At 40.7% G+C, this 17,015-nt stretch overlaps 1 protein-coding gene and 1 long non-coding RNA gene across 5 annotated transcripts in view; one reads left to right on the top strand and one right to left on the bottom strand.

Moving 5' to 3' along the window:
• The window catches only part of LOC134478315 (uncharacterized), a 34,305-nt gene extending 24,441 nt beyond the window's left edge, over positions 1–9,864 (top strand). The window contains exon 2 of the long non-coding RNA XR_010050878.1: positions 9,581–9,864. This is a non-coding gene — a long non-coding RNA (uncharacterized LOC134478315). The remainder of the gene's footprint in view (positions 1–9,580) is intronic.
• Chn1 (chimerin 1) overlaps positions 1–17,015 on the bottom strand; it is a 187,412-nt gene that overhangs the window by 1,502 nt on the left and 168,895 nt on the right. For all 4 annotated transcript variants that reach the window (XM_063259331.1, XM_063259332.1, XM_063259333.1 and 1 more), the window contains 4 exons: positions 9,725–9,898; positions 8,759–8,836; positions 7,155–7,292; positions 531–636 (listed from right to left, as the gene is read on the bottom strand). In XM_063259331.1, the coding sequence (XP_063115401.1) occupies positions 531–636; positions 7,155–7,292; positions 8,759–8,836; positions 9,725–9,898 (496 nt within the window). The remainder of the gene's footprint in view (positions 1–530; positions 637–7,154; positions 7,293–8,758; positions 8,837–9,724; positions 9,899–17,015) is intronic.

The raw sequence follows: 17,015 nt of genomic DNA on the forward strand, positions 1-17,015 counted from the left end.
ATGATCGAGCAGGAAACAAAGCTTTGGTGCCATCAATCATTTTAGAAAGTGTTAAACCCAAACTAACAGAAATATTGTCTTTTCTATCCTTTACCCTGTACTTTTCACCTAGTTTCTTGCTGGCAACACTAATTCAATAACCTAAGATCCCTTCACCAAGTCTGAAGTGCTCATTTTGAGCGAGAAAAGAAGAAAAGTGAGCTGGCTTGCAAGTTGCTTTGTTCTTGCTTTACCCTGCAGCTCTGAGTCTTTCTCCCTCACAATAGTTAATGCAGCCTTAGCTGAACACTGGTTCCTGGCGTATGTGTAAACACAAACCAGAATGGCAAATACACCCATGTGAGAATCAGGCTTGTACAGGAGGGCAGAGTATTTTTAGCGCTTTTTTACCTAGTACAACTTCTCACAAGAAGACAATGTAGCTGTACAATTATTCATTCAAAAGATCACCTGCCCTTTCTTTTACCTTTTATTTTATTCTCAGAGCTTTGATACAATGCCAGCGCTAAGACTCCAAGCCTGTAACTTGCCTCTTTAGATGCGCCATGAGGTACCGCAGGGTCTCGCAGTGAGCAGGCGGCAGTAGTTTCAGCGCTTCATGAAGGGTTTCCAATTGCTCATCTGGATCCATAATTTCTAAAACAGTGAGAATACCAGGAGAAGAGCTTTACCAGAACATGGGTACAAGCCGCTCACCGAATTCTTTGTGATGCCCTTCTAAAGCTGGTAGGGACACTTCCCCAGTGACCCTTGCCCACGGCTCTGGAGAATACTTTTCTGGTTTGAGCCTGAGATTTCCAAAGGCTTAGTCTCAGTGTGGTAACACTGGTCACTTGGACTTTTCTGGGGGTGTCTTCTTTTTACTTGAGTATCTTAGTATTAGATATACAAGATGTAACTATAGGGCTGGGGATTTAGCTCAGCGGCATAAGCACCTGCCTTGCAAGTGTGTGGTCGTGAGTTCAATCCCTGGTACTGATAAAAAAGAAAAAGACCAAAAAAAAAAAAAAAAAAAAAGATGTAACTATAAAATTCAGGTGTATGTAAACACAGTGTTTTGTATATTCAAATACACTCAAGTGAGGTCATCAAATAATGTTGCAGACACATGTATGGGATGCTGTGTTGTTCAAAATACTGAAAATCTCACTGATGGTAAACTTGTCATCAGGGACTCACGCATGCTAGGCAAGCAGTTTACCACTAAGCTACACCCCCAGTCTTTTTTCTTTGTAAACCAAGAAATGTATCATCCAGTGTTTGTGTTTTCTTCATTAGATTTAGTTTTAAATTACTTAAATTAAATCTTTCTTCACTGTGCGTTATTTAGATACTCCGAAGACTGCACTTCAGGCTTTGAGGCAATTCTAAATGTTTTGGATAAGGGTGGGATTCCTGAAATCAATGTATCTCTTCCAAAGGTGTTAACACTGAAGAACATCTTTATTTTAATTTTGCTGTGAGAGCTGAAAAACTAGCACATTCCTTTGAGGTCACAGATCACATTCCATTCATCAGTAATGTCTGTAGTCTGGAACACTGGACATCTTTAGAATTTGGGGCTCTTTTAAGCTCACCACAGCATACTCTTACTTCTACCAAAATGCCAGAAAGGTGGGCTGCCTTTAAATATTGGACTTCAGGGCAAGTACAACAGCACTCCACGCTGCTATCTTAATCAGGACAGCAGCCTTGAAGTGCCGAGAAAGCTACAGCTGATCAGAATGTGACGGTAAAGACATGAGGCTTTCAAACTGATAAAACAAACCAACTCTGTGGTGATATAACAGAGTCAGGGACAAATCAACCAAAGGTGAAAGTGAAAAGTCTCTAGCAAAGATAATTCCTTGCTCATGGGAGCTTACTTTGTACTGGCAGGTGACAGTAAACAATGAACGTGGAGATGTCTAGTTTGTAGATATCAGAATGAGCCAGGTGCTATGGCAAGATGCGCGAGAGGGAGCTGTAGTCTTACTGTGGTCAGAGAGATCTCAACACGAAAGTGGTTTCTGAGTGAGACTGTGAAGGAGGAATAAACCATGTGGAGATCTGGAGGAAAGAGGTTCTGCAGAGAATCAGCCTTCTAAGTCCTGCCTGAGGTGTGCCTGTCACATCTGAGGAAAAGCAGGGACCCAGTGTGACCACAGGCCAGTGGGCAAGAAGGAACACATGCATGCCAAGGTCAGATCAGCAACAGGGAGGGGGAACCCAAGCACTTAGCTTTTACAGAGAAACAGGAAGCTTCTGAACAGAGACGTGTCGTGATCTGACTTTCACTTCCACAGTTCTCTCCACTTTGGCTGCTATACATAACGAAGACTAGAGACGTGCAAAAGTAAAGGCAGAAAGACCATTCTAAGCCATTCTTACAAAAATGGGAATGCTGGTTGTGGTGGTGCATACTTGTAATCCCAGCATTCTGGGAGGTCCAGGCAGCAGGATCCCAAGTTTGAGCCCAGTCTGGCAATTTAGTCAGTTGGTGAAAACTTTTCTCAAAAGATAAAAAATGGCTCAGAATGAGGGCTTTGGATTTAATGCCCAGTACTGGAAAAACAAAAGCCTAGGGAAGAATGACGGTGAACGATTGCACCAGGTGGTAGTGAAGCTGCTATGAAACTGCAGGATTCTTTGTGTTTTCAAGGTAGAGTCCACAAGATGTCCCAAAGACAGACACATGAGAAAGAAAAGAATGATGCAAGTTTTGGGGTAGGCAGTTAGAATATGGGGTCTCCATTAACTGAAGAGGGAAAGACTGCAGGTGCAGGAGGGTTTGGTGGTGAATTCCATTTGAGACATGCGTCAGACAGCTGAAAAAACTGTGATTCATCTGGTATTCGGGAGAGGGTATTCTTCCGGGGTGGAGATATAATTTGGGAATGAATAAAGAAGACACGAGAATGCTTTGAATAAACTGACTGATAAGCATCTTCCCTGGAATTCATTCCTCTTTTTCTTTTATATAAAGAGGTATCTTGATTGTGGAATGGCTCCATCCTCAAATTTTCCACTGCTTCATGTAGATTTAAAAAAATCTACTCAGTGTTTGTAACTTTCACAACAGTTAAACCAAAATCTGACTTGGAAAAGCCTACACTGGCTTGATGTAAATCATGTGTCACTGTATTGTGTCACCCATGGACACAACGGGGTGACATTTTGGTCTATGCACTGCTCTTGTCCAGAAAACATATAGTGCTCATGTGAGTATGTGCAGACCACTGTGCCCTTTTCCTTTTAATGTTTGAACCATGGTGCCAAAGAAAGTAAGTGATATCAGCAATAAAGCTAAGAGAAAAACTGAGAACACGACAGAGTAAAAGAAAAAAACCACTGTGAAAATTGTTAAACTCCTGGAAGAATGAGTTTGTAATTAATTTTTGGGCCTCAGAACCAATTATTCAGTTTTCCACTATTTCATGTGTGAAAAATGTTTAGTTCTTAAACTTTTTGGTGTTCAAACACGAAATTGGAATGAATTCAGTTCGACAATCAAGTTATCACGGTATGGCCCATTACCAGTTTTCGGAAAACACAACTCTTTAGCTCTGAGAAAGCTACAATATAACACTAAGACTCAATGTTATGGTTTGTACTTGGGTGGCCCTTCAAGTCTCATGCAGTCACGGAGGTGGCTGAATCTAGCATTTGTGATTGGGATTGTGCTGGGATTGGTGGCATGAGTGCTGCACCTGCCCAGAGGTGGGAAACTGGCATACAATACATGGGAGGGAAGGAGACAGGCTTAACCCCCTTTTGCTCTTATCACTTGCATCTGCCATGGATGGCTGCCCCTCAGCCATGCCGTCTTGCCTTGGAGCCAGCTGAAACTTCCAAAAACTGTAAACTAAATAAACTTTTCCCTCCCTAATTTTGGGAGTCAGGTATTTTGTCTCATTAATGAGAAAAAAGTAACTAAAACACTCAGAAAGAGATAATGAAATGTGTTCAGAGACAAACGGTCATTATCATTTGACATCAAATACAGCAAAGTGAGCATTGAGGCTAACACCACTACCAAAAAGAAGGGTGGCAAAGGCAGGCGAGTTTCTGTTGTACACAAGCAGGGCTTTATGGCAGTTCCACATGTCTGCCCCTACCAAGCTGCTGTATTTCAAAAAGAATAGGAGGCAGCCCAGCCACATGGCCCCTTGGAATATCTAAAGATGTAAGAGTTTGTGGTTCTCAATATAAAATTATTGGTTTATTCAACAAATATTTATTGAGTACCTCTTATGTAAGTGATGAACTGACATGGGTACTATGGGAGAATGAACACACACAAGAGTGCCTGCACTAAAGGAAGGCCAGGCATAGGGTTAGGGCAGCCAGCTGGACTGACAGAAAGAAGCCACCAAGGGGCTGGGGATTTAGCTCAGCGGCATAAGTGAGTTCAATCGTCATACCAAAAAAAAAAAAAAAAAGAAGCCACCAAGAGGCCCAGTTGACGTGAATATGAGACAGTGGCTGGAGGTCCAGAGAACAGAAAGCATTTAAGAAGGGGCTGGGAGGAACTGGAAAATGTGGACACTGTTGGGCCAGGAAATAAGCACTCTGAAGCTGGATAAAGACCTAATAAAGATGTCTAATGCATGTCTTGGTTAATTCTGTAAAAAGAAACTCAAATTCAAGAAAAAAAATTTAAGTAAAGAGGGTGACTAGGGCAAAGCAGAGGAAAAACTAGCAAGTTCTCCTTTCAAGGGTTTTCTTCAGGAAGTCCAAAGTTGTATGGGACAAAGAATGTTGGGTTTTATTTGCATTTATCTGACTCACTCAGAGATGTGCACTCACTGAGTCATGTGGCTTTTCTAAGATCCTCCAGGAAGAAAGCTCTGACTACCACGCTGAAGGATGGTTTCCTGAACTCGGCTCTAACTGGGAGCTCCCTGGAGAAGTGTGGTTTTCATCAGGGTCCAAAAGCATCCAGGAATGTTGGCTTATTGAGCAGGCCCTGCAGGGAATCCTATCTCCTGGCCTGTGCATGAAAGGCCTCAGCATTGTAGTGAGGAGAGGAAGGGGTGGGCGGACCCAGGCTTCACAGGGCTCTGGGAGCCATGCACTCTGGAGACTGGAGGCCTGGCCATCTCTGTGTGTGAGGGATGGCCTCTCCTTCCAGCTTTCATGCTGAAGCTCTCCAAGAGAGGTGCTAGCGCCAAGCACCACCAGCATATGAAGAAGACGGCTTTGACATGAACTCTAATCTTTTGTTGGCAGAAGATGCTAATAAATGCCATGAGCGTTTTTAAGGGCTGGGAGAGGAAAAAGTTAAGGAGTAACTGTTGTTCATTTGTAAGGGCACCTTGCCTCCCTTCCTTGCCCCTTCGGGGACATCTCTTCCTGGTTCCATCAGGTGAGCCAGGCAGTGAGCAGAGCAGAAAGAGCAGAGGCTCTGCCAAGAGGCAGATGTGACTTTGAGTGTCAGGGCCACTGCCCCAGTGATGTGACTTTGGCCGATTCACACTCTGAAACACTGCCTTCTTTCTGAAGTGACGCCATGGATGGAAAGTGACTTAACCAGCTGGATGCACCATACATGCTCAATACCAGTGAGAGAGCTCATATATGCTCTATACCAGTGATAGTGAACCTTTTAGGGCTTTTAAGGATACAAACAGCCCGCTGTGGTGCATGTACCACACGTCTGCCATCACTGCTCTATACTGATTAACATCCATCATCTTCCCTTCCAACTGTTTAAGAGATGGCTGTGTCTGTGTGTCTCAGCTGCTGGAAAAGACACAGACAAGGATACAGGCTTCCTAAAGCTGCCACTAGCAAACATGCTCTGTATACATTTGTGTTATGCTCAGATGTGAGCTAAGGTTTGTGCTGTCATAGAAATTACATATTGAAATGCCTGGAATTCTAAGAAGGTAGCATTTCCACTTTGATTTAGGAATGATCCTTTCTGGTGATGTGGTTTCACTAGCACTCTGAGATAATGGGGTTAGCAATTTCTGACAGAAAAGCTCTTTCAGAAACAAATCCTTGGGCTGGGGATTTAGCTCAGTGGCATTAGTGCCTGCCTTGCAAGTGTGCGGTCGTGAGTTCGATCCCTGGTACTGATAAAAACGAAAAAAGAAGAGACAAACCCCCCGCCCCCACAAAAAAACCAAAAACCCAAGTCCTCCAACAATGGCAAGTGGAAGAATATGAAAAGTGATTTTTCCTCTAGCAACTATGGTGGGTACAGGGAAAGAAGATGAGGTCGTCTGGAAGTGTGGGGCCCGAGGATATTAGCCAGGTCGGGGTGGTGCAGGGTTGAAGCCCTGTTCTGTCCTCTGACTGTATGCCCCTGAGTTAGCATGGAGCCAACTCTCAGTCTTACTCCCAAGTGACACAAGGTAGGACAGAGACAGAACACACGGCTGGTGCTTCCCCCAGAGCGTATCCATCTCATGATCATGCTGGGGAGGCCATGTCAGCTCCCTGGGACAGCGTTTGTGATGGGCACTGAGAGTAGTTAAATCTCCACGGAAGAGGCCCAGAACTATTCCTGATTGCCAACTGTTTTAATGAGGGTAATTCTCATGGCTCTTCTCTTCATGAGAGCTCAGGCTGACCTGTGAGAAATCAGGGCTCCAAGGAACTAACCACAGAAATTCTCCAGGGAAGCTCTAAGGGGAAAATGAAGATCAGAACAAAGAGAGTTTGTGCTTCACGAAATTTCAAAGTCAAAGAGCAAATCAGTGTTACTAAGGAAGTCATGTTGTTATTTAAAAATCAAGACAACATATGGCTCTAGAGACAGAAAAGCAAAATGACAGAAATAGCCTATCTTTGCTAAAAAAGTAACGGCAACACTTACAACCTGTTTAAGATTTCCCTTCCTTAAAAGATGAAATGTGAGTTACAGGTATGCTTTTTGTAGCATAAATAAAATCTTGCAAATGAATTTCTGTTCTATCTCATTTTCATTTCAAGTAGAATTAGATGACTTTTTGATCTAAAATAGTGGTCCTTAAAGTATAACTTACAACTGCCAGTTGTGAATTGTTAATGATCGATGCTAACTTTTATAGCAATCTGATAGTAATTTTTACATCTGCTGAATATTTAAAAACGGCATTCAAGATACTGATCAGAAAAAGCAGGAAAGTAATCGCCATGTGGAAAGAGTTGGTCAGGGTAGTGGGGACACAGGCGTCCATACTTACTGGCAGACTCGATGAACTTAGGGTAGGCCTCATATGTAATGAGTGGAATTGGCAGATCCCTGAAGTACAGCTTAAGTGCACCAGTGATAATGTTGATATCTTCATACATGTTCACAGAAATATCTGCTTTCTCACCATCTATCACAGATGTTAAAAGAAACAAAAGTAAATGCCTGGACTTACAGTACTGGTTTAATACATGGCATTTTTGTATCTGATTAGATTTTAAAGATATGCCAGGCATCCGTTTAAACATGGTCTTATCACAGAACCCAGTAACGCTCCCCTAGACATTTACCCAAATGAGTTAAAAATTTAGGTCCACGCAAAAACCTGTATACAATGTTTACAGAAGCTTTGTTCAACAAAAGCTTTGTTCATGATGGACAAAAAAATTGGTAGTGGCCAAGATGTTTTTTAATTATGGTATATCCATACAACAAAATTTTATTCAGCAATAAAAAGTAATGAAAAATCAAACCACGAAAAGGCATATAGGAACTTTTAAATGCATGCTGGTGACAGAAATCAGCCTGAAAGGGTTTCATAACATATGATCACAATTAAGATACTCAGGAAAATGTAAAAGTACAGAGATGGTAAAGAGACCTGTGGTTACCAAGGATTGGAGGGGTGGAGAAAGGAAGAAAGAGATGAACAAGGGATTTTTATGGTAATGAAACTGTCCTGTAACAGTAAATGGAACACACCCTAATGTTAACTATTGACTTCAATAATAATAATGTATGACTTTTGGGCTCCACTTATAATAAAAGCACTATAAAAGCACAATTTGAGGTATTAGTAAAGGGCCCTGTGATTATGAGAGACAGTTCTTTACTTTTTGTTCTAATTTTTTGAGAACCTAAAAGTAAAGTCCATTTAAAAATATCTACCCAGGCATGGTGCACACACAATCCTAGCAGTTAGGAGTCTGAGATGGGAGAATTGCTATAAGTTTGAGGCCAGCCTGAACTAAACAGTGAAAACCTGTCTCAAAAAGACCAAAAAAAAAAAAAAAAAAAAAAATTCAACCTTTTAAAAAATGCAAATACTTCAGCCTTTCAGAATGAACTGCGAATTCCACTGTGAGTGTCCACCTGGGGACTCATCTACAGTGGCAGGCAAGCCAGGACACAGTGCGCCTTCTGGAGACACAAGGCAGTGCAGCAGCTGCAGGGGCTCAGGAGGAAGCCTGAGGCACTGGGGAACAGTGTGTGTGTGAGGCTAACAGCCTGGAGAAGGGCAAGGGAGGAAGGCAGGAGTGACAAAGGCAGGATGGCCTTGCAAGGCTTTCCTCAGAAAAAAGTAAGCTTCCGTCTCCTCGGCCACAGCCTTCTGCCCCCTTATCTGTTAGCTTCTAGACCGATTCAGACCAACTATAGAGTTCAAGTTTAAACTTTCTAGGCTTCTTTGTTACTCTGAAATCTGATGGTTTAATGCTTACAACTAATACAAAAATATGAAACGTTTTTGGGAAGGGGATGATAAAATAATCACCAATGATTTCTAGACAAATAACGCGAAAAAAACCTCAGAAGAATTTGATTCTTTGGGCAAAGAGTAAGACTACTCTAAGGCAATGACTGTGATGTATCACACACCTCTATCAAAGGCCATCTTGACATCTTCAATTAGGTCACTGAATCCTGATACTCGGTATAGTCCTTCAGAATTAAGACCTGTAAGACATAAAAATAAACAGCTAGCATGAGAATGAATTAGCTTCCTGGGAATTATGCTTCCTCTTCAAATTTAAATTCCTCCCCATATTTCAGGCCGAGGAGTTAATGTGTCAGGAAAATAATAAATATATACAATTAGAAATCTTCTCACACTTTTTTGCTGAAATAAAATCATGTATTCACAGTTCTTTAATTCTGACCTACCATCACCTGCATATTTATAATTTGCCTCATCATGTTATCTAATTAGAGCAAATGATGTTAAGTCTCAAAGGAAATAATTCACCACCCCAATTACAACATGAATTCTTTTACATAACAGTGGACCAAGATAAACTGTATTACTAGGCCGTAGCAGTTTTTCCCCTGTTGGAAAGAATAATTAGGGTGCAGCTCTGGTTTCTGGCCTTGGATAATTTTAATAGGAGATTTATACCTTTGCTTCTTGAAGATGAAGAATTGAAAAATGAATCTGTCTCTATATGTCAACTTTTGCAGGCCTGAAGCATAATCCATGAATATATTTTTAAAGCATAATTTCTGTTTTGTTTTTTTGACACAAGGTCTCACAAGACCATGCTGGTCTTGAACTCACTATGGAGCCCAGGCTGACCTTGAACTTGAGGCAATCCTCCTGCCTCAGCCTTGCTAATTCTGGGATTATAAGCATGTCTCTTCATACCTGGCATTCAGCATATATCCTATATTTTAAATCAAGCTGTTTATTTTAATTCATTCCAGACTTTTAAGATCATGTAACACCTGAAACTAATCTCCCTCAAATCACTGGAGACAACAGCAGTACTGCACAGAGGCCCCCTCAGAGGCGCTGAGACTGCAGCGGCGGGAATGGAGACCACTACAGCCCACGTGGCAGTGCCTCACCTCTCGACTCAATCTCCCTGATGCACATGTCCACCACCATGGGCCGCTTAGTGATGTGCGCTTTCACGAGCGTCGTGAGGTCGCAGCTGTACACTTTCTTCACATGCTTCAAGTCTGGCTTGCAGTCATTGGGGACCATCTTGGAACACTGCTTATGAACATTCAAACCACAGTCTGAGAAGAATAAAAGGAGAAATTCACAATTATTTTCACAGTTGGGAGCACTGCAGAGGGTTTAGTTAAGCAAAAGGCATTTCAGCTGGGATGAGGTTTTAAAGTGAACTCGTGTTTAGCAGCTCTCTTGGGGTAGAACAGTATTTGCTTTCTTCCTCTCGGAAAAAGCATTCTGGGAAGCCAGAATTCTAGTTCATCCCTTTTTTCTTTCAATACTGAAGACTGAGCCCAGGGCCTTTGAACTGAGATACATCCCCAGCACTCCCTCTTTTATTGTGACACAAGGTTCGACTCAGTCACTAAGATGCAAAGACTGGGTTTCAGCTTGTGAGCTTCCTCCTTCAGCCTCTCAAAGTGCTGAGACTATAAGTGTGTGCACTACTGGCTTATCCACAAGGTTCTTGTGTTCTCCAAAATTTATGCAACGGTGTGACAGGTGTGGTCCAATGGTGTTCAGGTCATGAATGCTCTGTCCTTGTGAATGGATCAATGATAGCACAGAAAAGGCTTGCAGAAGGGGCTCACTCTGCTGTGCCAAATGAAGACAAAGCATGCACCTTCTCTTGCCCTTCTTTCTACCCTGCGAGGGGTAGTGAGGAGGGCATACCGGATGTGGCAACCTTGTATCAGGTCTTCTCAGACTTCAGAACTGTAAGAAAAATTTCTGTTACTCAGCCTGTGGTATTTTGCTATGATAGGATAAAACAAAGACAAACTGCAAATTTTAAATCAATTTCTGTTATATAAGAATTACATTCAGGAGCTAGAGATGTAGTTCAGTGGTAAAGTTCTTGCCTGGCAGTCACAAGGTCCTGGGTTCAATCCCAGCATCACAACAGAGAAAAGTAACAACAATTACAAGTCAATGTGTGGCCAAAGGCACACAATATAACATTTTTAATGTGAGCTGTAACTGTATTTCAATAGGTAAGAGCATTCAGGGTCATCTTAAAATTGTGCTGCTCCTATTTATATTTATACATAATCCTTTCTATATATGATTACAATTCATCTAATAGCCCAGAATAGCTGTAATTATTATTTGTTACCATGACTATCAGCTAATATTTACTGAGGACTCATTAATCCTATGCACTATTCCAAATGCTTTGCATTTACTATTTCACTTAAGACTCTCAATACTCTGTGACATAGGTCGTCCCATTTTATATCTGGGGAAACTAAGTGTATAGTGATAGGTTATCTACCCATTCAGGCCTGTGGGTGACTGTAGAGTCCACCTTATGTATCTCACAGGGAGTCTACCGAAGTTACTTCTTGGCATTTTCGCTAGGCTGTAATTTCTATGATGCCAGAACTCAAACATTTTCTGGTTAATATTTCAAGAAATTCTAGAAAGGATAAAGAGGAATACTTTTGCTCAATTAGACTGCAAAGTGATAAACTATAGCTGAATAAAACAACTAAAATAAATGTCATCTTCAAAAAATAATTTAAGTTCATAAATCCTTTATGCTGACTTCTTCCAAAACCAGTCCAAGTAGGAAATATGTGGTTTATAGTGGGTCTTTTTCTTTTTTTGTGGTACTGGGAATCAAACCCAGGGCCTTGATGCATCGCAGGCAGGCAGTGTAACATTGAGGTACATTCCCAGCCTTTTTAAATTTTATTTTTGAAACAAGAGTTTACCCAACGTGACATCAAACATGTCATTTTACCTGAGTCTCCTGAGTAACTGGAATTACAAGTATATACCATTTCGCCCATCTTGAACTACGTAATTTTTAATGATCCATCTTCAAGTTTACAGATTCACCCTGTCATCTTCATTTGACTCAGCCCATCATCCAGTGAGTCCATTTCAGTTACTTTATGTCTCAGTTCCAAAATTTCCTCTGGCTCTGTATTGTGTGTTTGCAGAGTGTTCCTAATTGCTCACTGAAGCACTTTTATTATAGCTGCTTTTCTTGTCTGACAATTTCAATGTCTGTGTCATCTCACTATTTGGATCTGTCGATTGTTGAGATTTTCCTGGTTCTTGTTACAATAAACAGTTCCAATCTGTATACTGGAAATTCTGAGTGGTTAAGAATATGGTTCCAATTAAAATCTTCAATTTCAGAAGGCAGTCAACTTTAGATTTAGAATGTGGACCATTGTACCTTGCAATTCCAGCATCAACTAGTTTGTAAAACTCTTGTAATGCTATTTTCCCTGCCTCACTTTTGATATCCAAATGGTGGATTCGACTTCACTTTCTTGATGGGGCGTCACTTATGACAGGCAGGATGGATGTCAGGATGGGCCTACAAACTCAGTTGGGGATAAGTACTGTTTTGCAATGAACTGGAGGGTGGGCACGGAAGCCAGAACTCTGATTATGGTCTCAACCACCTCATTTCTGCAAATCAGGGATGAAGACAGAATTCCACAGACAGATTTGGGGTGAGATGGTGCTGCTAGTCTATTAGAGTCCCACTCTATTTAGGGTATGAGTAAAAGTCAGGGGGCCACTCACACACTCAACCAAAGATGGGTGGTACTATATTACTGTAAGGTAGTGGTGGAGGCCAGGGTTGTCTCCTTAGATCTGCAAGTGTGCACCTCTGCCACTGTAGTGCGGGACTGGAAAATACGGCTGTGACTATGCAGCTTGCTGTAGCACTCACTGCGGAGAGGCAGCAATGTGGTTTTTGCCTTGGTGTTTCCATGGAGAATAGCAGGTACGGTTAGAACAGTAGGTACAGTTAGAAGGTTTCCACAGTGTGGAGCTACGCTTTTCCCGCTGCACTTGTGAGAAAAGCTGACTTTTCTGTTTCCCCAACTGTTGGCATTTATAGGTCATGGGCATCTGCAGTGCCCAGACACGGACACACTGGATACAAACACACACCACCAGGGAACTTGCTGCTGGATTGTTCCTCAGATCCTGAGGTCCCCATGAGCACATTCTTCTTCCCAACTCTCAGAATCTTTTCATAGTTAACACAAATACTTTGTTCAGGCTCTTTTGTTACAATTTCTAAATTTTAAATTTTTTTGTGCTGTTAGATGTTATAATTTCTAGAACAAGGTAAAAGAAATTTCTTTTTATCTTGTCCACAACTGGAAGAATTCACATTTTGTTTTAAAAGGGTAAAATTCAGTAAAGTGTCATAATTTAATAATAATGTAGATGTGCCTCAGAATTTAAGTGTGGACATACAGATCACAATGAGGTTGGAAAACAACTTATTTCGCAGATGCAGACAGTGTGGTGGAATGGCTAAATGACTTGAGTTATCTGACCAGACAAGTGACAGAACTGAGATTTTAACCTTGGGCTGCTGATGCCTAGCCTGCGCTCTCCCCACTGAGTCATATGCAGTCCTTTTCAAGAGCAGTACACAATGTGCTCTCAATGATTTGCTTCACTATTGAAGATGAATTTGCTGTTTGAAAACTCATATTTGATAATGTGTATTGTCCCCATTATTATGAAGAATTATACATACTTTAAAAACTGCTATATCTTACCAAATGAATTTTAGATCTATCTCTCTGGTAGGACTATTAAAAAGCAGCAGCCTAGTCAGGAATGGAGCACACCTGTGAGCCCAGCACTGGGAGTCTGAGGCTGGAAGATTGCTGTGAGTTCAAGGTCTGCCTGGGCTACACAGTAAGTTCAAGGCCAGCCTGAACTGAATAAAGAGACTGTTTCAAAACAACAGCAACAACAACAACAACAATTAAGTTATATCATGTACTGGTACAAATTCCCTATGATGAATATAATCATTATGCATACCTGAAATGTACTAATAAAAGTCATTCTCTTTGGGAAAAAAAGCAGTGATCATACCTAATCATTACATATTTTTGTCACATTCCTTCCCTATATATAAATCCGAGGTGGAAATCCAGTAGCAAGCTAGACAGTAAAAATTTGATGTATCTATATAATACCAAAACACTTGAATGGAATTAAAGATCTGATATTTTTTCCTTTGAATGTGAGGGCTCATTCCCATATTAAAGATTAGCAAGCTCCTAAACTTGTTTGTGACTCAGTAAACACTCAATAAAGTGGTGACTGAGCTCAGATTTAGGTATTTAGGGAAAGGAAAATGTTTTTTAAACTAACATGCTTTTATTTGAATGTAAAATTGTAGAAAAATAGATTCAAATTTTAGCAATAAATATCAAAGGCCAGACTTTTGGCTGGATTGTATATAAAGTCCTTTAGAAGACCATAAGATAGGGCAAAAATATTAAAATAAAGTACTTTTTTATACCCTTAACTTCACAGGGCAATATACCAGCCTTAAGCTCACCCTGAAAATTGCTGCCTCCAGGACTCACAGTATATCAATGCTTCAGCTTGCCATTAAGACTTTATTTGGTTTTCATACTTATTTATTAAAGTAATATAACTCTTATATGGTTCAATTTCTTCTAGAAAGGTCTACACTATAAATGGGGGAGAAAGTCTATAGAAGATTTCATTTGTTGCCTTCTCTTGGCTTGGTAGGTCATTTTTATGTTACTATTAAACTGCATTTCTCCTTCCCAATTTCTCAAGTTAGCAAGTAGAGAATAAATATATGAAAGGAATAAAAATTCAAATCACATATTGTATTTTCTTAATATATTCCTATTACATAGGCTACTAATATTAGGTTACCACAGGTTTTTCTGATGCTTGATTTCCTAAAACACCTGGATGGTATATATCTAAAAAGCATAGAGACTTTTCTTTTTAAGTGAATGGTTGCTATTATTCTCATTCTACTGACAGAATTAAGGGATAATATAATTATGGTAACATGTTTGAAAGGAAAACAAAATAATTTATGGTACCAGGGATAGAACTCATGACCTTGTGCTTACCAGGCAAGTACGTGAGCCACTGAGCTAAATTCCCAGCCCCTATTCATTCTTTTTTGTGAGTGAGCCAGCTTTTTTTTCCAGCTATGTGGTCAATCACTGAGCTATACTTCCAGCCAATAAGTTTTATTCTTGAATGTATATGTTGCTCTTCTACACATAAAAAGGAGAATATCTCATACTTTAATACGCACTTAAGTAATTTTCATTACACAACATTAAGAAGAATACCTTATTCCTTGGAATCTTTACACAAATATTGCCTATCGACTAAAAGGAGCTATGTAAAACTTCAGTGTCTTCAAATTTTTGCCGACTTAAACCACCACAATTTCTAGGTACAATCAAAGCAGTAATAAAAGATATTACTTCCTCTTTCCTTCCACCTAAAGGTGCTCATATATTTGACATAATACTTTGTTATCAGGAAGAAACTGCTGCCATCTCTGCTTGGGGGTGGCAATGAAAATGACAGGCTAAAAGTAAGAAGTTACCTTAATAAATAATCAATATTAAATTGAAATATTTATTTTAAAATAATTATCCTTAAATCCTTAAAATAGTCTGATAAAAAAAAAAGTTTAGGAATGCTGGTGGAATAGTGGCCTTCTTTTCTGGGGAGGGATGTTTGACAAATGCAGTGGTTATATAATAGCTTAATTTAACCTATTAGATCACTTTCATAAAGAAAACCTAACGATGACAGACTGGTCTGAAGGAATATCCTTTGAACCTTAGGTTCTCAAGGCTCCCCACTTGGGTCATAAACACTTTAGCAAGAGGAGAATCACTCCTCATCTGCACTTAGATGATCCCATGTGACGTTATTTCACTCACGTTGGAGGAAGCAGAGGAAGGGAGGCTTTGGCAGCTGGTGGTTTAATGCCTCCTATATCACCTGGTGCTGCTGGGGTTTGGAAAGTCCGTACGGTGCCATGCTTAGCATTCTCAGGACCGTCCCTCTGTCCCCTTTACCGTCATGGCTGGCTATAGTGTGTGCAGCTGCAACACTAAAGATTTCAGGCCTGAGGAGATCACATTTGCCTGTTTCAGTATTAGCTGATTTTTACAGCAACTTTGCTGGCCTGGTGGGTTGAACACCATCCAACTGAGAAAGAGGAGTGGGTTGGGGAGAGAACACCAGTGTGGGTGGGATATAAAATTGCTGCTTTTGGCCAATGCTCCATTAAAAATTCCTGAAAGCTCTCTTTTGCCTGGGTGGGTTCTGGAAAAAAAAAAAAAAAAAGTCCAAGAACAAAGCAAGCTTTCTTATGGATCAAAAATAGATAAACACATCTCTTTTTGAATGAACAATAAGCCTGCCATTTCACTTTGGAAATAATGTCTTTAATGTTCACTCCTACCAGTGTATTAGCTTTGTAAAGCTGCTGTAACGAATTAGCACAAACTCAGTGGCTTAAAACAACATGTATTAAAGGAACTACAATTAAGGTATCAGCAGGGCAAGTTCCTCCCAAAGGCTCTGGAGAGGGCATCTGTGTCTTGTGTCTTTGTCTTTTCCAGCTCCTAGAGGTCACCTGGAAGGCTCATAGAAGGCTCACCTAGAAGGCTCAGCCTTTCCTGTGCCTTCGGAGACCTCAGCACAGCATCTTCACTGTTCTCAGACCTCTGTCTCTGTCCCCGTACCATCTTCCTGTGATTCTCATTCTCTGCCTCCCTCTTATGTGAACCATCACCCAATGTGATCACACTGGACACACTCCAATCCAGGGTCATCTTCCCATCTTGATATCCTTAATTTAATCATTTGCAAGTTCCTAGTGCCCTGAAAAGTAATATATTCGCAAGTTCCAGGGACTGGGAAGTAAACATCTTTGGGGACCATTATTCAGTCTACCATAGTAAGTATATGTTCTCTTTAAGTTTTCAATTTTCTGCCTTGTCTTAGATAATGCATATGGCCCAAAAGCCAGATGAGTCTCAGTTACTTTAGATCTAAGAGTCCCACTGTCCATCCAAATGTAATTTGCTGTCAAAGAAAACAGAACTATTTGAATTCCAACCCCAACCCTCTGTATTTTTAAAAAGGAACTGACATATGCTTATATTGCACATGAATATGGTTCAAATCCCACGGAACATTATGCTTTTAAGGACAAGATAAAACAATAAAATGAAAAATCTTGCTCAAGGCCTTTTCTTTCAATTCCTGTCCTTATTCACAGTAAGGCGCGGAGGCGATGCATGTGGGTGGCTGTAGGGCTGTGGCGGGGGTGGTGGTGGTGAATCATTTTCTTTCTCTTCTTTATATTCTAATAGATGTTCCAAA

This window comes from Cavia porcellus, unplaced genomic scaffold, assembly GCF_034190915.1.
Source record: "Cavia porcellus strain 051 isolate PalLab524CR breed Dunkin Hartley unplaced genomic scaffold, mCavPor4.1 scaffold_12, whole genome shotgun sequence".
In the NCBI taxonomy this organism is placed as follows: Eukaryota; Metazoa; Chordata; class Mammalia; order Rodentia; family Caviidae; genus Cavia; species Cavia porcellus.